A 20,786-nucleotide genomic window follows, 5' to 3' on the forward strand; every position below is an offset into this window, starting at 1 on the left:
GACATAAAAATACTATACATATTTATATATTTTACTATTGTATTTTGGTGTGGATTATATAATGGTAAATATTACTATATCAAAACATAACAACAGTGATCAGCAATAATGATACTCACAATAAAAATAATAAGGTCATATAGATCATAACACAGTCTCGGAGGTAAGAAGTGGATTATCCTTTATCTGAAATATTTGTGTTTTCGTCCTGAAATGCGAGGCAAATGTTGGATCACAATAATTAGGAAGCACAGTTTCTACAGATCCTTTCACCCGATTGGGATGTTCTCTATTCTGGACACAAGGGCAGTGACTGTAACATCGAGTGTATTTTGCAGTATTAAACACGTATTTATACTGATTTCATCAGGCTCTGATAATTCTTCAAATAGAACACAAAGAATGGCCTTATCAGCTGCCATAGCTGCAACTCTTGCGTCATCAGAACAGAGTGTGCAACACACAAGTGTGTCCCTTTAAAAAACGTCTTTCAATATTTTATCAAGATTGAAAACAGCCCTGGTTAACAGTATACGGAAGTCTTCTTCTTCTTCTCAGTTGAACAGCGATTGGCATCCAGATTGTTGGTGCATTAACTACCAATACAGAAATCTGTTGCGCATAACCCCTATTATAACGAAGTAGTTTGTCCCAAAACTTTTTTTTAATGCCAAGAACAATACAGCGAGAAATTTTAATCAAAAGGAGAAAAAAAAAGAAACCGAGTCCAATGCAATGACAAAATTATTCAAATTTATGCACCAATATCTTTACACCTGTGTAAATAATTACTTTTATTTTATTTATTTTTTTGTTGTTGTTTTTTGAGGTAACTGAGAAAATTATGTTCTGGAGTCAGACCATTGTGTTCTATAAATGTGACATTTATAAACGAATTATTACCGTCAGTGTCAGCATTCTGTCATCTTCGCTCAGTCCTTCTCTGTGTAGTGCACTGCGTGTCATCCACTATCGAGGGAACAAGAGCGTGACGCAGCTTCAGCGCTCTGACCGAAGACTGTCACTGCGCATGCGCTGCTGCCGCCGCTCACATTTCCGGTTGATGCTCTTCTCATTCGGAGCCATGGCGCTGCTGACAGCGGGTACAGACTCTATATCTTTTATATTTCTTTATATCAGTCATCATAAATCAGATCGGCGTCTGAAGGAGTGATTGTGTGTGTTTGCAGTTTTCTCTTGTCTTCTCTTCAGCCCCGCGGTTGCTTTGGTGCAGGAGCTCGATGACACGTGAGATATTCCTTCCTTTAATATAATATTCTCTATAATATTCTCTCGAAGACTTTTCATTATGTGAACAGGATCGTGAGAGATGTCTGTCAACAGTCTTGAGTTTATTACAGTATGAATGAAGATCTGCTCTGATGTATTGAGTTCATATCTTCAGAAATGACAGCTGTATGTTCAGCATTTACTGATGTTTATATATCTCTGTTAGAAAGCAGACTTCATGATCACAGTACTGCTGTGGCTTTATTAAACCTCATGACATTACTTCACAAGCGGCTTCTTTTCTGTAGGAGTTATTTTTGCTAAATGAGTTTAAAAGCTGTTCTGTTTGAGTCAAAGGCTGATATGATGCAGTGATGAATGTGATGTGCATCTTTATTTGATGAAAAATCAGTCTAATAAAAATATAAATTGATCAGTTTATATATATATATATATATATATATATATATATATATATATATATATATCCAGTGTAAGTCTATTTCAGTATTTCAGTTTAAATATCATGAATGTGTCACTGCAAGCAGTGAAACAGAAGAAACCCAGCGAACAGAATGAATGTGAGGAGCAGTGTGTGTGAGAGAGAACGAACCAGAAGTGTTTCTTTGAACGAACAGAGCAGTGCTCAGCTGAAGAAGAGCCGGATGCGTTCTGTTATAAAGAGTCAAACACACAGGAGCATTGTATAGAGGACACAGTGCTTCTGAACTTTGGTTACTCGCTCTGTTATTTCCTTCAGTAGATGCAAATCTTGTTTGTCCTCTGTGTTCTGTGCAGGTTTAAAGACAGCAGGATGGAGGATGTTTGGCTGGTGGAAGTGAGTCACACACACATGATCTCTTGTGAAACCGTGTGTGTGTGTGTGTGTGTGTGTGTGATGGGTCTCTGTGTGAGTGTGCGTGCGTGTGTGTGTGATGGGTCTGTGTGTGTGTGTGTGTGTGTGTGTGTGATGGGTCTGTGTGTGTGTGTGTGTGTGTGTGTGTGATGGGCCTCTGTGTGTGTGTGATGGGTTTCTGTGTTGCGTGTGTGTGTGTGTGTGTGTGTGTGTGTGTGTGTGTGTGTGTGTGTGTGATGGGTCTCTGTGTGTGTGTGATGGGTTTCTGTGTTGCGTGTGTGTGTGTGTGTGTGTGTGTGTGTGATGGGTTTCTGTGTTGCGTGTGTGTGTGTGTGTGTGTGTGTGTGTGTGTGTGTGTGATGGGCCTCTGTGTGTGTGTGATGGGTTTCTGTGTTGCGTGTGTGTGTGTGTGTGTGTGTGTGATGGGTTTCTGTGTTGTGTGTGTGTGTGTGTGATGGGTCTCTGTGTGAGTGTGCGTGTGTGATGGGTCTGTGTGTGTGTGTGTGTGTGTGTGATGGGCCTCTGTGTGTGTGATGGGTTTCTGTGTTGCGTGTGTGTGTGTGTGTGTGTGTGTGTGATGGGTCTCTGTGTGTGTGTTGTGTGTGTGATGGCTCTGTGTGTGTCTGATGGGTTTCTGTGGTGTGTGTGTGTGTGTGTGTGTGTGTGATGGGTCTCTGTGTGTGTGTGATGGGTTTCTGTGTTGTGTGTGTGTGTGTGTGTGTGTGATGGGCCTGTGTGTGTGTGTGTGTGTTGTGTGTGTGATGGGTCTGTGTGTGATGGGTCTTTGTGTGTGTGTGATGGGTTTCTGTGTTGTGTGTGTGTGTGTGTGTGTGTGTGTGATGGGTTTCTGTGTGTGTGTGTGTGTGTGTGTGTGTGTGTGTGTGATGGGCCTCTGTGTGTTGTGTGTGTGATGGGTCTGTGTGTGATGGGTTTTTGTGTGTGTGTGATGGGTTTCTGTGATGTGTGTGTGTGTGTGATAGGTCTCTGTGTGTGTGTGTGTGTGTGTGATGGGTTTCTGTGTTGTTTGTGTGTGTGTGTGATGGGTCTCTCTCTGTGTGTGTGTTGTGTGTGTGTGATGGGTTTCTGTGTTGTGTGTGTGTGTGTGTGTGTGTGTGATGGGTTTCTGTGTGTGTGTGATGGGCCTCTGTGTGTTGTTTGTGTGATGGGTTTCTGTGTGTGTGTGTGTGATGGGTCTCTGCTGTGCTGTAGTTCTACGCTCCGTGGTGTGGATACTGTAAGAAGCTGGAGCCGGTCTGGCAGGAGGTGGGGGTGGAGCTGACCCGCTCGGGGTCACCGGTCCGAGTCGGAAAGATGGACGCCACGGCATACTCAGGTGAAGTGGTCAAATCTCCATTATACAAGCTCTCCATGCAGTTACCTAGCTGTCTTTATGAGGCAATCAAACATACTAAATAATTATATTAAAGATAAATTAAGTATGTTGTAATTAATAGAAGATTGCAAATGAAACTAAAGATAAAAGTGCTTGATAAGCAGACGCTTTGCAATGTGAGTGAATTGTTGTAATCACACACAGATGATTGATGGGATTGTTTGTGGCTCTGTTTGACATGCAGTTTACGTGTTTTTACTTGATGTCTAAGAGCAAAACTACATCAGAGTTGAGCTGCAAGCTGTGATCTATTCACATTTGAGTGTGTTAGAAAAGACACGCGTCATTCCTTTACTGCTGCTGATTCCATAGCACAAAACACTTTAATGACAATGATAACAGCAATAGCAATACAATAACAAACGATTTTAATTAAATCAAGAGAAGCTGCTGGAGTTTAGTTGAGTGTCTCTGACTCTCTCTTTTCTCTGAGCTCGGTGTCATTATAACAGAAGTGTTTGTTCGAGACCGAGACTCACAGTGATCTTTGATCATCTCAGTGTCTTTGCTTGTTTTCTGTATGTAATTTACTCACTGTCTAAATAACCATGGAAAAGAAAGCATTATAATTAGTAATCAGTGTTTTTATTGAACCGCGTTCACTATAAGTAGATGGTAATATTGTGTATGTGACAGGCTGATGATGGGGTTACAGTAACACACATGATTCAGATCCGTACAGTATGTCCTGATCACGACTGATCCTCTCATCTGGTGTTCATGTGTGTGACGCAGGTGTGGCGTCAGAGTTCGGCGTGCGAGGATATCCCACCATTAAACTGTAAGTCTGTCTCCAGCGCTTCTACAGATTCACTGTGTCTTCTGCAAATCAACTTTTCATGGGTTTCCTAAACTATTAGTGACTAACTGATCTTAAAGAAGCTTGTAGAGTAATTCGGGTTAGTGTAAAATCTACAGCACGTCTGACGCGAAGCTCAAATGGATTTGCACTGGTTGTCTATTTAAAATCCTTAAATGTAGAAGACTTTGCAAGAAAACTAAAAGACTGAAAGAGATCATTTATTTCTAAAAATCTTCAACTGCATTTAGTCCACTTTTACCCTGTTAAAGATCACTGAACTTTTGAAACGCTTTTTATAATGAAGTAAAATAAGAGCGTGCTGCTGTCTGACTGCGGTGTGTTTTCACTGATGTCTGTACGCCTCAGTGTGTGATTCAGTGCCGTTATATGGGCGATTGTAAGCAGGTCTCTCTGCTTCTGTGGTCTGAGAATGAAAGAAGCTCATAAGAAGGTAGATAATGAAATCTTGTAATGGGAGAAATATAACGAGCTCTGTATGCGTGTGTTTCAGTGTTGATTGAGTCTCACTGCTGTCAGTCAGTCAGTTATTATCATGAGCATGATTCCTGAAGAGCGGCGTGTGACTCTGTGAGAGTCAGGAGACGCCCCGAGGTGTTGATGAGATTACCCATGAGGCTAATGCTTCACCTAATGAAGGACAGAGTCGAGGAACTGTGCAAACCCATATGTTTTTAATGACTGTATGTGTATATATTAGGTAGATTAGTTTGTTTGTCACGCCGGGTTGAGCTGACTCCTCGTCGGTGAAGCAGTGCTGGATCAGTCCTGGACCCTCGCTCTCTCTGGAGGACGCTCACAGAGTCTTGTGTACTTCTGTTACCGGAGTAAACGCTCACAACAGAGCCTGCTGGAGATGTCTTAGGAATTATTACATCATTTACATGACCGTAGAGGGTTAATCACCTATAGCATTTATACAGTTACATATACTGTATACATACAGAGTTTAGTCAGAACAATGTCAACACTTCTGGCCTCTCAGTACAACATCTCACATTTATCTGCTGGATTGTGATTGACCAAGCACCAATCAAAGCTATAATATAACTAATTAAATAAATGATTGTATGTATATGCACTTCCATAACGTTTGAATAGTCTTAGTCCAATGTTGTCTAACAAAAGAGTCATTTATCTGAATTCATTAATATAAAAAGAAAAATCTCGTCAATGATGAGCAGATTATACTGTAATTAATGAATTCTTCCATAAGAGTTTGAGTGTCATGTCTTTCTGAAGAAGCAAGCACACTTCAGGATCAGGGTCAGGTGTTTCTGTGTCTGTCACACACAGGTGTAAAGATCGGACGTGATGCTTCATCACACCACTGAGATGTGTGTCAGGCTCTCTGACTCGCGTCATCTACGCGTCTGGATTATTTCAGTTCTGTAGTTTTATTGTTGATTAATAGAGGTGTGTTTCTCTCTCAGGCTGAAGGGGGAGCTGGCATATAATTACAAGGGACCCAGAACCAAAGATGACATAATCGAGTTTGCCAACAGAGTGGCTGGGTGAGAATTCAGTTCAGAGACATTTTGAAACACTTGTTAAGGCTTTAATAGCTAATGGATGTCATCTTATCTGTGATTATAAGACATGTTTTTGCAGCAGGGTCTGTCCTCCATAACTGCTCTCGATCATATTAAACTAAACGATTGTAGTGAATACTTCTACCTTCTTAAAGTTAACATTTGATTAAAACTCTTGCAGCGGTGGAAAGTTACTAATTACTATTACTATAATACAGTACTTGAGTACATTTAAAAAAAGTTAATTATTAAGTATAATTAAATTGTGGTACTTTTACTTTGAATAAAAGTTGAATAAAAGTGAAGTATTCAACTTCGCTGCATTTATTTTTCACCAAAAGTACAAAGTACAAGAAAGACAGAGGTGCACTTCAGCCAATAACAGACCGGTCTGACTCTGACTCATAACCAATCAAAACGTCCAGTTCAGCTGGAGGCGGGGCTTTGCTTTGACTGTCAATCACCAGCTTTGGCGTATGGTTAAATTGTAATTTCGACAGGTCCTGGAGTGGGTCACACCATTGATATTAGCAGAGCAGTTTGAGTAAATAGATAACTGATAGTAGGACACAGTTATTACAATGTAAGTGTCTTAAACGCAGGCACACAGTTCAGTTGAATGGTAAAGCTAACTTCATATGAAGCAACGGTGGACTCCAGGCACATTTTCCAGAATTCAATTTAATTTCAATTCTGAAATTGGATATTTATGGTCAGGAATATATATATAAATGTAGAGTTCTCTTATCAGTCTGTGCACATTTTAATATGACTTTAAACCATTCAAGCACATGAAGACTGGCGCTCACAGAAATCCAGCTGTCACGCTGAATACTGTGAGATGAACGGAGTATCCTTGTTGTCTTGTCCATGTCTTTTTGCATTTGAAAGGACAAATACACACAAAAATATGTGAGAATTTCCTCGTAAACAGTCGGTTATTTCTTAAGTGAATGTAAACAGTTGTGAAAGGAAATGCATGTGTAACTGTGTGCGGATCCCTAAATAAGCAGCTGGTCAGGAGCATCAGGTCCCTGCATCCTAAATCACAAGCTCTCCTCCCTGAACAGTGTCTGAGAGGAGCGAGTGTGTTCTGTGCCACGGGTTGAGATGACGAACACACAGACACGCAGGGTATGATGTGATAGTTTGTCCCAAAACTTCCCATGTTTTAGAAGTGTTAGCAGGTGAACTGAGACACAGCGAGTGTGTGGGAGAACTCTGCTGGGTTAGGTTAGGACTGAATAAACATGATGAATCCTACGTCACTTTCTAATGATCGTGTGTGTCTCTGTCTCTCTGTGTGTGTCGCGCTCTCTTTCTCTCTCTCTGTTGTGTGTGTGTGTGTGTGTGTCTCTCTCTCTCTCTCTCTCTCTCTCTGTGTGTGTCGCGCTCTCTTTCTCTCTCTCTCTCTCTCTCTCTCTCTCTCTCTCTCTCTCTCTCTGTGTGTGTCGCGCTCTCTTTCTCTCTCTCTGTTGTGTGTGTGTGTGTGTGTGTGTCTCTCTCTCTCTCTCTCTCTCTCTCTCTCTCTCTCTCTCTCTCTCTCTCTCTCTCTCTCTCTCTGTGTGTATCGCGCTCTCTTTCTCTCTCTCTGTTGTGTGTGTGTGTGTGTGTGTGTCTCTCTCTCTCTCTCTCTCTCTCTCTCTGTGTGTGTCGCGCTCTCTTTCTCTCTCTCTCTCTCTCTCTCTCTCTCTCTCTCTCTCTCTCTCTCTCTCTCTCTCTGTGTGTGTCGCGCTCTCTTTCTCTCTCTCTGTTGTGTGTGTGTGTGTGTGTGTCTCTCTCTCTCTCTCTCTCTCTCTCTCTCTCTCTCTCTGTGTGTCGCGCTCTCTTTCTCTCTGTTGTGTGTGTGTGTGTGTGTCTGTGTCTCTCTCTCTCTCTCTCTCTCTCTCTCTCTCTCTCTGTGTGTCGCGCTCTCTTTCTCTCTCTCTCTCTCTCTGTTGTGTGTGTGTGTGTGTGTGTGTGTCTCTCTCTCTCTCTCTCTCTCTCTCTCTGTGTGTCGCGCTCTCTTTCTCTCTGTTGTGTGTGTGTGTGTGTCTGTGTCTCTCTCTCTCTCTCTCTGTGTCTCTCTCTCTCTTTCTCTCTCTCTCTCTCTCTCTCTCTCTCTCTGTGTGTCGCGCTCTCTTTCTCTCTGTTGTGTGTGTGTGTGTGTGTGTGTGTGTCTGTGTCTCTCTCTCTCTCTCTCTCTCTCTCTCTCTCTCTCTCTCTCTGTGTGTCGCGCTCTCTTTCTCTCTGTTGTGTGTGTGTGTGTGTCTGTGTCTCTCTCTCTCTCTCTTTCTCTCTCTCTCTCTCTCTCTCTCTCTCTCTCTCTCTCTCTGTGTGTCGCGCTCTCTTTCTCTCTGTTGTGTGTGTGTGTGTGTCTGTGTCTCTCTCTCTCTCTCTCTCTCTCTCTCTCTCTCTCTCTCTCTCTGTGTGTCGCGCTCTCTTTCTCTCTGTTGTGTGTGTGTGTGTGTGTGTCTGTGTCTCTCTCTCTCTCTCTCTCTCTCTCTCTCTCTCTCTCTCTTTCTCTCTGTGTGTGTGTGTGTGTGTCTGTGTCTCTCTCTCTCTCTCTCTCTCTCTCTCTCTCTCTCTCTCTCTCTCTCTCTCTCTGTGTGTGTGTGTTTCAGGCCAGCCGTGCGGTCGCTGCCCAGCAGACAGATGTTCGAGCACGTCTTGAAGAGGCACAGTGTGTTGTTTCTGTATGTCGGAGGCGAGTCTCCTCTGAAAGTGAGCAGCTCAATCCGTCTTCATGTCTACACTTAAAGGAACACTCCACCGTTTTTTGAAATAGGGCTTATTCACATTATTTCCTACATTTAGATAGGTGGGCAAATGCATTTTTGTGTCAGTGCATGCATTGTTTAAGTTTGACTGGGTCGGCGTTAGCTTAGCTTAGCACAATGAATGGAATCCTTTGTTGCCAGCTAGCATGGCCTGAGTAAATGTGATAAAAAAAAAAAAAAAAAAAAAACACCTAATTACTTCTTGTGGCCTGCGTATTCACAACGAGTATAAATAGCGATCCAGATTAACACTAGGCGATTTCCTAGGCAGATATTGACTTGGGACTATATTATGGGGAAGCACAGGCAAAGCACTGCTACTTCGGCGCAGAGATATCACGCAACACATGAAATCCCACGACTTCCGTCAACATACCGGCGTGCAACGCGTCAAAAAAAACAGAAGAAGAAGAACATACCGGCGTGACCTGCACCGAGTGTCTTCGCTTTTGGATGATTTATTTTGAGAAGTTACAGCAAACATGGTTATTACCTGCATAGCAAAAGGTTGTGAGAACAAGCAAAGGACATACACGAATGTAATGTTTCACAGAATTCCACCTAATGTGGAACTGAGAAATAAATGGCTAGCAGCTCTGGAGATCTGTAGTTCAACGCCTCTCAACAAAATAAAGCAGTATCGTGTTTGCGAAGAACATTTTGCACCAGAGGACTACTTTGAAAACACAGGAAGAACAAAGTGCACATGTAAGTTGTCTTTTATTTCTTTTCCTATATAACCTATATTGCCTGTGAAAACATAAACTCTATGTGAATACAGGTATAATATGGGTCGATCTATACATGCGTCATGATTAAAATAATCACTTACTCTGTGGACAGCTGTCCATTTGGTCCATTCGGCGTGGGGCGTTTTTTCCAGTTCACTTTGTCACACCGGAAAAAAAAATCGAGTACTGCAGAATGGATCAGCGCCGTGAAATCCTCTGTAGATGTGACACAACTTCGGGCACACTCATCTTGATCTGACGTGTTGAGCCTGGTCATCAATAGCAAAAACATGTCCCACTCTCTACAGCATAGACCCTCACACTCTATTTCCGTCGGCATAGATTGGCATATTCCCCCACATTCACACCACCAGTTCATGTTTGCTCTCATCACGAGCGATCGCAACCTCCTCCTCCTGTCGTTCTATTTCCAAAGCACGCAGCTCGTCTTCTGTAAACTCTGGTCCAAATAGGTATGGTTCTGGTTCTTGACTGTCTGAGAAGTCACCCTCTTCGTCTCTCTCAAAATCAGCCATGTTCATCGCCATTCGTGTACTGTAAAGAAAATAGCCAGGCAGCTACTATTCACGCCGGTATGTTCTTCTTCTTCTGTTTTTTTTGACGCGTTGCATGCCGGTATGTTGACGGAAGTCGTGGGATTTCATGTGTTGCGTGATATCTCTGCGCCGAAGTAGCAGTGCTTCGCCTGTGCTTCCCCATAATATAGTCCCAAGTCAATATCTGCCTAGGAAATCGCCTAGTGTTAATCTGGATCGCTATTTATACTCGTTGTGAATACGCAGGCCACAAGAAGTAATTAGGTGGGTTTTTTTAATTTTTTTGATCACTTTTACTCAGGCCATGCTAGCTGGCAACAAAGGATTCCATTCATTGTGCTAAGCTAAGCTAACGCCGACCCAGTCAAACTAAAACAATGCATGCACTGACACAAAAATGCATTTGCCCACCTATCTAAATGTAGGAAATAATGTGAATAAGCCCTATTTCAAAAAACGGTGGAGTGTTCCTTTAACTAAAGTTAACAGAGTGAACTGTGTTGTGTTGTGTGAAAAGCTAAACGAACGTAACTCACAGATCATGAAGAAACAAAGCAAGCTCATCATCTGATTCCCTTCTGCTCCTTGAGTCCTCTGCACCGCTGGAAGCTGCTCTGATATTTACACGATCTCTCTCCATCTCTAGTCGATTCGCTCATATCTGTGCTGTGCTCTTCTCCCGATCATCACTAGACACGCCCCTCACTGCTGATTGGCGGCGAGTGTGTTTTGGGATTCAGTGCTTCACTGTGGTCAAAAGCGTTTTTCAGAAATCTCTTCGTGCACCTTTAAAGACTCAGCCATGTGTGTCTGCTTTAATTTTCCTTTAACTATGTTCCTTCTTTCTGTCTTCGTTGTGGAGCACACATATTTATAGTTTCTCAATGCTTCTGTCGCATTGTTATAAAATAAAACCCAAACCAAATACACACCCTTCTGTGACTTGATAATCACACCAAGCCATGTCACAATGATTCATTATTAGCTTTTCATCGCTCCTCAAACCCTGCAGTTCCTCGCGAAGCCCCAGTGAAATACAGAAATGTTTCTGTTGTGTGTTTTCAGGAGAAGTACACCGAGGTGGCGTCGGAGCTCATTGTTTACACATATTTCTTCTCTGCGTCTGAAGACGTCTTACCAGAGGTGAGCTGAATGTCATTCACCCAGTCGGCTGTGTTTTAGACAATCACATGAAGTCTGACTGATGTTGTTCTGCTGCAGTCTGTGACTTTGCATGAATTGCCTTCAGTGGTCGTCTTCAAAGATGGAAGCTATTTCACATACGATGGTAAGTGAAGAAAACTGTAAATCAGATTCTAGTATGTCATAATGAACCCTAAACACTTTTCAGAAAACATCAAATGTGTTGGAGGTTGTGTTCACTGTAGTGAAAAGTAAAATTTATATAAGTATTTTTTCATTTATTTTTATGATGATGATTGTCTGGCTTCTGAAAACAGCAGTGTGAATGTAATGTTGAGAGAGACACTGTTATAACTAAAAGAGGTTCGAATCCACTTTAAAGTCCAGCTACATATTTTTACTCTGGTCAGTAAAAGCTGTACCCAAACATAGACCTCCTCCCCTCATTTTCCGTCCCTGTGCCGTCTCAGATGTGTTGGTAAGGTGTTTGGTGCTGTGTTTCAGAGTATGAAGACGGCAGCTTGTCGTCCTGGGTGAACCGAGAGCGATTCCAGAGTTACCTGCCCATCGATGGCTTCACGCTCTATGAGCTGGGAGACACAGGTGAGACGCTCTACACACTACAGCATCTGGAGCATCGCTTTTAAACTACAGCATCTGCTGGATGGAACGCTACCTTACTTGTGAACATACTTCAGAGCCTGTCTCTGTAAAAGCATGTGTCTTGGTCGAGGAACGGTTTTCCTTTCTTTGTCTTCCAGGTAAGTTGGTGGCGATTGCAGTTACTGATGAGAAAGATCCGACGGAGCAGAGCAGCAGGTACAGAGATGTGCTTCCTGTGCTCGTGTGATGCTGTGATGTGTGTTTTCTCTTGTGTTTAACTGATCCGTGTTGGTTCAGGTTGAAGGGTCTGATCCAGAGAGTAGCTGCTGAACACCGGGATCAGTTCAACAGGTGATTCCCAGCATCCGCTCACATCCAGGCTTAGATTCCAGTGTTTTGACAGTACACCGTTTACCGAGGGGTTTTGACTCCAAGACGCAGTTTGCTGTGAAATCTCATTATATTGGCAAAGATAGATTTCAGTTGTGTCACAGAATCGTTAGTGTCGTGACCCATCGCCAATACAGTGTTCTTGTTTAGTTTCTTTTCAGTCTGGATGGACAAATAACCAGAAGCTTGTCATGTTTTCAGGCTCAAACAGTCAGTCACTAGTTCAGAGTCTGTAAGCTGCTCTGTTTTGGCTTGTGTTTATAGGCTAGTGTAGAGTAGACATGAGAGAGCGAGCTACATCGAGCGCTGCTGCTCCTGTAATGATCAGAAGAGCTTCACAGACATGTGTCTCTCATGCTGCGCTCCTCTCTGTCCTCCAGAGATTTCCAGTTCGGCCACATGGATGGGAACGACTACATCAACAGCCTCATAATGGGGTGAGTACGTCTGGACAGAGGTCAGGGGAAGATGGTGATGTAATGGGTGACATGGGTTTGAGACTGATGTGTGCTCTTCCTCCTGCAGCGAGGTGTCTGTGCCCAGCATCATCATCCTCAACACCTCAAACGAGCAGTACTTCCTGCCAGCAGAGCCTGTGGAGGACCTTCAGCAGCTGCTCCAGTTCTTCAGCAGCGTCCTGGACGGCAGCGCCCCGGTACCCTCACACACACACACACACACACACACACACTTACACACACGCGCACACACACACAGGCACGCATGCACGCACTCACTCACTCACACCCACACACACACTTACACACACACACTCACACCCACACACACACTTACACACACTCACTTACACCCACACACACTTACACACACACACACATGCACACACACACACACACACACACACACGCACACACACACACACACTTACACACACACACTCACTTACACACACCCACACACACACTTACACACACACACTTACACACACACACTCACACCCACACACACACACACGCACACATACACCGATAGAGAAGACACACACACACACACACACACACACACACACATCTTGATCGGCTCTGTCCCTGTGTCTCCTGACAGGCGTATGGAGGAGACGGCTTTCTCCAGAGGATCAGGCGTGTGGCGTATGATGCCAGATCCACTGTAATGGTGAGCTGAGCTCAGAAAAACTAACCCAAGTCAATCATTATTGGATAGTTAACAGCAGTCGGTCTTTACACTCACACACTTTACACTTTACACTTGTTCATTCAGTGTTATTTCATTATTTCCCACCAAACCTTGACAGCATGGCACTTCAGAGGTGTGAAGAATATGAGCTGCTGTGCTTCATGTAGAGATAACAGCCATAGCAATGCATTATACTCCTGTGTGCTCCTGAATTTGGAAAACCACTTTCACAGCGAACGGGGACTGATAAACATAGATCCACAGCAAAAGATTGATGTGTCAGTTCACACACCCTAAACACATAACCAACACCTGTTTATTCCAGTTCCATTAACCCTTAAACACCCGGTTCAGTGTGCCAGGGCGTTAACCCTTAAACACCGGTTCAGTTTGCCAGGACGTCAACCCTTAAACACCCGGCTCAGTGTGCCAGGACGTTAACCCTTAAACACCGGCTCAGTGTGCCAGGGCGTTAACCCTTAAACACCCGGCTCAGTGTGCCAGGACGTTAACCCTTAAACACCGGCTCAGTGTGCCAGGACGTTAACCCTTAAACACCGGCTCAGTGTGCCAGGGCGTTAACCCTTAAACACCCGGCTCAGTGTGCCAGGACGTTAACCCTTAAACACCGGCTCAGTGTGCCAGGACGTTAACCCTTAAACACCGGCTCAGTGTGCCAGGACATTAACCCTTAAACACCGGCTCAGTGTGCCAGGACGTTAACCCTTGAACACCGGCTCAGTGTGCCAGGACGTTAATCCTTAAACACCCGGCTCAGTGTGCCAGGACGTTAACCCTTAAACACCCGGCTCAGTTTGCCAGGACGTCAACCCTTAAACACCCGGCTCAGTTTGCCAGGACGTCAACCCTTAAACACCCGGCTCAGTGTGCCAGGATGTTAACCCTTAAACACCCGGCTCAGTTTGCCAGGACGTCAACCCTTAAACACCCGGCTCAGTGTGCCAGGATGTTAACCCTTAAACACCTGGCTCAGTGTGCCAGGACGTTAACCCTTAAACACCGGCTCAGTGTGCCAGGATGTTAACCCTTAAACACCGGTTCAGTGTGCCAGGACGTTAACCCTTAAACACCCAGCTCAGTGTGCCAGGATGTTAACCCTTAAACACCCGGCTCAGTGTCCCAGGACGTTAACCCTTAAACACCCGGCTCAGTTTGCCAGGACGTTAACCCTTAAACAACCGGTTCAGTTTGCCAGGAAGTTAACCCTTAAACACCCAGCTCAGTGTGCCAGGATGTTAACCCTTAAACACCCGGCTCAGTGTCCCAGGACGTTAACCCTTAAACACCCGGCTCAGTTTGCCAGGACGTTAACCCTTAAACAACCGGTTCAGTTTGCCAGGAAGTTAACCCTTAAACAACCGGTTCAGTTTGCCGGGACGTTAACCCTTAAACAACCGGTTCAGTGTGCCGGGACGTTAACCCTTAAACAACCGGTTCAGTGTGCCGGGACGTTAACCCTTAAACGCCCGGCTCAGTGTGCCAGGACGTCAACCCTTAAACACCCGGCTCAGTGTGCCAGGACGTTAACCCTTAAACACCCGGCTCAGTTTGCCAGGACGTCAACCCTTAAACACCCGGCTCAGTGTGCCAGGATGTTAACCCTTAAACACCCGGCTCAGTGTGCCAGGACGTTAACCCTTAAACACCGGCTCAGTGTGCCAGGATGTTAACCCTTAAACACCGGTTCAGTGTGCCAGGACGTTAACCCTTAAACACCCGGCTCAGTGTGCCAGGATGTTAACCCTTAAACACCCGGCTCAGTGTCCCAGGACGTTAACCCTTAAACACCCGGCTCAGTTTGCCAGGACGTTAACCCTTAAACAACCGGTTCAGTTTGCCAGGACGTTAACCCTTAAACAACCGGTTCAGTGTGCCAGGACGTTAACCCTTAAACAACCGGTTCAGTTTGCCAGGACGTTAACCCTTAAACAACCGGTTCAGTGTGCCAGGACGTTAACCCTTAAACAACCGGTTCAGTGTACCAGGACGTTAACCCTTAAACGCCCGGCTCAGTGTGCCAGGACGTTAACCCTTAAACACCCGGCTCAGTGTCCCAGGACGTTAACCCTTAAACACCCGGCTCAGTGTGCCAGGACGTTAACCCTTAAACAACCGGCTCAGTGTGCCAGGACGTTAACCCTTAAACAACCGGCTCAGTTTGCCAGGACGTTAACCCTTAAACACCGGCTCAGTTTGCCAGGACGTTAACCCTTAAAAAACCGGTTCAGTTTGCCAGGACGTTAACCCTTAAACAACCGGTTCAGTTTGCCAGGACGTTAACCCTTAAACAACCGGTTCAGTGTACCAGGACGTTAACCCTTAAACGCCTGGCTCAGTGTGCCAGGACGTTAACCCTTAAACACCCGGCTCAGTGTGCCAGGATGTTAACCCTTAAACACCCGGCTCAGTGTGCCAGGACGTTAACCCTTAAACACCCGGCTCAGTGTGCCAGGACGTTAACCCTTAAACACCCGTTTCAGTGTCCCAGGACGTTAACCCTTAAACACCCGGCTCAGTGTGCCAGGACATTAACCCTTAAACACCCGGCTCAGTGTCCCAGGACGTTAACCCTTCAGTCATCTTTATGTGAGACCTCCTTAGTATTGTTCAATCTGTTAATTATCAACAGTAAGACAAGGAACAATGTGTGTAAGCATGTCTGTTTTGATTGAGTGGTGTGTGATTAGAGTGTGTCATCTCTCTCTCTGTCTGGTGTGCAGTCGGTGTTCCGCAGCTCTCCGCTGCTCGGCTGCTTCCTGTTCGGTCTGCCGCTAGGCGTCATCAGTCTCATGTGCTATGGCATCTGCACGGCCGAGACTGAGGACGACACAGAGCTGATGAAGAGAGACGGCTTCACAGACGAAGAGGAAGAGGAGGGTGAGGAAGAAGAGCAGCAGCAGCTGACGGCTAGAACAGAAGACATGGGAGAGGAGGATGAAGACGAAGAGAAGATCAAACAAAAGAGTCCAAGTGAAAAAAAAGTTGATTAATGAGAAACGAACGTCTGCGAAGAGGAAACCATGGCCTAGAATCTCCTCACTGGCTTTCATTGTTTTCTAATTCTTTATTTTCAGAGTCGCTCTAAATATCCACCAAAAGTCTTGTTTCTGAAATCTTCAAAATCAGTCATGCAGCTCTGCGTGTGACTGTATCGAGTTACATAAGCACATAGACTGTTTTCAAGTGAATTAATAATTAATAATCATTGCCCTTATGAGCCATTCTGGATGCTCACTTTAAATCCTGTGTCGACTGCAGTTAACTCTTAGTTGAAACATGCTGAACGAGCGATCTCTCAATGGACACACGTCCCTACTACTTTATGTTTTTTGGATGAGAAAGTGCAGTTATTGTCGCATCGGAGACTTGATCTCCAGAGGATTGTCTTACATGAGATTTATTACATTATCAAAACATAATGAGCGCACACAGATGCTTTTACCTTGCTTGCTTCTCGGACGTGATCCGACCGAATGAAGAAGTCTAGTGAAGTTAATCTAGGATGGATTTGGTGAAAGGCTTGGGCTTTATCAAATGCACTGAACACACACACACACACAGATATACACACACACACACACACAGCAGCTTTAGGTTCGGTTGAGTTTTTTTGTTTTTAACTAGATAGTCCTGATCCTTCTGTAGGGTGCTACATTTAACATTTACAGCAGGTAAAGTCAGTGTATGTGTTTTATAGATAGAAAGGCTTCATGTGTCAGCTGTCCTCAGCATCTGTTACCAAAATTTCCTCAGAAACTGTTACTGGATTCATGAAAAAGGAAAGTGAAGACACAGGACTTTTATTTGGATTCTCAAAACTACAGCGAATCAGTGTAAAGGATGTAAGTCTGTGCGAGGAGACGTCTTCTTGAGCTTCAGCTCAGCAGATCTCAGACTCAAGCGTTTCCAGTTTGAGCCGAAGCTGTGGTTGTGTGAGAAGAACAGGATTGAAGAGCTCATGCTGCTGTGTTCACACTGGATGGGAATGGAGTAACGTTCCTAACCTGGTCTTCACGCTCCCTTCCTGATGCCTGATGTTACTGTAGGGATTCTCTTATCTTAACATAACTTGTCTTACTCTTTCTGCTGTGTCCATTAAATGTTTCTGTCTCTCGCTCTGCTTTCTTCCCTCACATCACTATCATGGTAAAGTAGACTAGATTTCCTTCAGTTTTGTATGTGATTACATTCGTCTCAAAGGTAATTGTAAGGATTTATAACAGACAGCGGTCTTCTTTTTTCTCATCCCAGATGTTTGTAGATATTGTTTAGGTGTTAGTAAGGTTAGACTGTTTGTCACATCCATATATTAATGAAGGGCCTGTCATGAACAGAAGCGTTCTGCCAAAAACAATGATTACAATCAATAAAGAAGTCCATGTTTGACACATTTTTGTGAAGCTGTTATTCATTAAGGGCCTCATCATGTGTAATTATGACCAGTCAGTAGAGTAACTAACGAGTGAGTTCAGCTTGCTCTGGAGGTCACGGGGTCACGGGTGAGTTCGTATCTGGGGAGGCATTTCTCTGTTAATTGGCCATTATTGAGTCTTCACACACTGTTCATTCGTCCTGTACTGATCACAGAACGGTTTGCTCTGGGGAGATGAAGTTCTGTTCAGTGAACAGAAGAATGTCCCTCAGTGTTATGATGGGAAGAGCTGGGTAATGTTTGTGCAGTCCGTGTGATGTGTGTGGTTTCTGAAATCTGTATAAAGCAGGATTTGGGCTGTTTCAGTCTGGTAGAAACCACAGAGAGATGTGTTTGCTGGACAGGGCTACACTGATTTAACTGAAGCCGTGTTTCATTTGACATCAGAAAAATAATGTTCCTTCTTTTTTTGGAATGGTTTCTTCTAGACAACATTATATTTCCTCTGGTATACGTAGAGATGAAACGGTTTGCTCATATCCACTAAAACAGATCTCAGCTGTGTTTAAATCGCAGGCGGCTCATTATACACACTATCAAACATCATTTATGGCTCTATACTTTTACTGTGCAGCAACAGTTCATATTAATGTAACTGTCGGTGAAACATCTAAATCGAAGCTGATAATAAAACAATTAACAGCACTGTTAAAGGCACAGTTCACCCAGTGGTCGTATATGTATTAAACAACATGAGAGCGAGTAAATGATTGCAGTATTCATCTTTGGGTGAGCTAAGAGCAAGAACTGAGCAATTAAGTGTTTGCTCTGGGAGTATCTTTAAACAATATCAGACTTTGAGGTTGATTAATAATGAAACTCATTAGACAGAATGATAACTGTGTAGAAGTCAGCAACATCTTTTCACTCTCAACCATTTATCTCGATGCAGACTGCTGGAAATAACTTAAGTGTTCAGTGGAAGAAAGTACGGTGGCCCAGTAGTGCACAACACAACGACATTAAAAAAGCAAACATAAGCTCACAACACAAAGACATTCTCACAACACAACGGAAGTGCTCCCGACCACTAGGGGGCAGTGTTGAAAGTTAAACACTGATTTTTCATCGAGACATGTGTAACTTAATACGTGTAATCGATTTTTAAATGAAAAACGTATTTTTATTAAATGTTTTGATATCCTGATAATCTTAATGTATCGATTCATGAATCGAGCAAAAAATAAATCGATAATATTTTCAATTTGGACCGTTTAGCTCGGCTCTTGTACACAATGTTTTATCTCAGGGGGCTTATTTAAATCCGGTGCTGTGCCGGTGTTATTGGGCACAACAAGGGCATTAAACGTTTCAAGTTACATCAACAACTTTAGGGTGAGCATGTTTTATCGTCTTCTAGCAAATCTAGCTAATAAGGCTGGATAACGCTGCTGCACTGACTTGATCAGCTCAAAAATAGCAGGGCTAAGTTAGAGTTTAGCTTTAAACTCCGTCCACCTCATCTTTTTATAACTCGTAAGAGATAGTAATCCACGTTGATTTGCATCGGTGGTTCTGATAGGTGTTTGCTGTGACAGGAACTTCTTCACTTGATATGAAGTATTTAAAATACTGTTGCCATTTTTAGATTGCCATGTATCGTAATAAATCTTAAAGGACCGTTCACACCAAACAATAAAGAAAACGATAAAGATATTTAGTTTTAAAAATCATTCTCACTATTTAAAAAAAAAGAGTCCACACCACAGCTATAATGATAAAGAAGAGAAACAATATCATATCGTTATCTTAATAGTTATCATTCATTGTGTGAACGGGGCTTTAGTCTGACAGTTATTGTTATATTTTCAAATCATATTATCTGTAACCTGAAGTTTGAATTAATTGTTTACATTTATATAACAGTTTTCCAGGGATCCCCAACACAAGCATGATAAAGCTATTCAGTAAAAAGCAAACACGATCAGAAATGGTTAAGAGAGATAGGGACATCCTTTGAAATATTAATGATCTCTTTACAGTCTATTGGCATGTTTGTAACATTATATAAAATATTAATTATTTGTCATAATTTATTTTAAATATAGAGTAATTTACAATGTAATAATTTAAAATGCAACTGAAAGTAATTCCAAATGTATCTGAAATCAATTAAATATGTAAACCAATGTTATTATCTTCACAGACTCCCATCCATACTGTTGCAGCACTGTAGCAGACAGCACACTATTCAGAAGAGAGAATCAGTGCAGTTCCTCCTGTACAGAGCTGCACTGAAGGGAGCAGAGCTGGCACAAACCTACAACAATGGGAAGTAAGAGAATTATCAAATTCTTTAATCTATGACATAATTAATAAACTTTGATTAATAACATTAACACGCCCCATTGGTATGCCTAGAGAGTCAAGCCAGGTCCTGTCAGTGGGATGAGGGTCCTGTTTTCAAGAGAGGAAAATCACTGAGTGGTTAAGGTAGGAGGAAAGTGTCTAATATTGATACATCATCTTTTCATATCTTGCTTTTATTCATAATCTATAACATGCTTATTTGATTAGCCCTAACAGAAAAAAGACAAAAACACAATCATAATGATTATGGCTCTATTCATTATGCATGCAACTTGTAATGATGGTGGAAATTTTTATTTTTCTTAATGGTCAATTTACACTATACCTTTGTTTTTCATCTCAGGAGAATGTTTACAGTGATGTCACCAGTGATCTGCCTGACCTAGCAGTCCTCCAAGTGCCAGAAGTGTTATAAATATAGTAGTGTTATAAAAATATATGTATACATATATATATATATATATATATATATATATATATATATATATATATATATATATATATATATATATATATATATATATATGTATGCATGTATGTATGTATGTATGTATGTATTTTACATAACTATTAAAACTGTATCAAAGTTTAAAATTTTTTATTGTGGATATTTACATGTTTACACTACACTGGTGAGCAAGAAAACATATTAAAGTTAAATATATTTGCACTTACATAATATTTAATTTACATTTTATATTGTAGTCTGTACAAATAAAACCAAATGAATCCATCCCAAGTGTTTTGTGTAAGGCCAGATCTCTCTGTGGAAGATCGACTGAAAGGTGGACCATGAAGAGGAGGAACTCATCGAAGGGCTGCAGAGACTGACACTGTCAAAATAAATGTTAAAT

The 20,786-nt window shown here is 42.8% G+C and overlaps 1 protein-coding gene across 1 annotated transcript; it reads left to right on the forward strand.

Annotated features, from left to right (window-relative positions):
• Positions 1–942: 942 nt before the first annotated feature.
• LOC132123773 (protein disulfide-isomerase TMX3-like) lies at positions 943–16,409 on the forward strand. The gene is made up of 16 exons (XM_059534401.1): positions 943–1,103; positions 1,191–1,248; positions 2,029–2,068; positions 3,296–3,419; positions 4,215–4,260; positions 5,733–5,813; positions 8,435–8,534; positions 10,944–11,021; positions 11,100–11,166; positions 11,526–11,624; positions 11,783–11,840; positions 11,922–11,975; positions 12,395–12,451; positions 12,540–12,669; positions 13,080–13,148; positions 15,911–16,409. Exons 1-16 carry the CDS (start codon positions 1,031–1,033, stop codon positions 16,178–16,180), a joined length of 1,404 nt encoding a protein of 467 aa, XP_059390384.1. The 5' UTR covers positions 943–1,030; the 3' UTR covers positions 16,181–16,409.
• Positions 16,410–20,786: the final 4,377 nt, after the last annotated feature.

This window comes from Carassius carassius, chromosome 42, assembly GCF_963082965.1.
Source record: "Carassius carassius chromosome 42, fCarCar2.1, whole genome shotgun sequence".
NCBI lineage: Eukaryota > Metazoa > Chordata > Actinopteri > Cypriniformes > Cyprinidae > Carassius > Carassius carassius.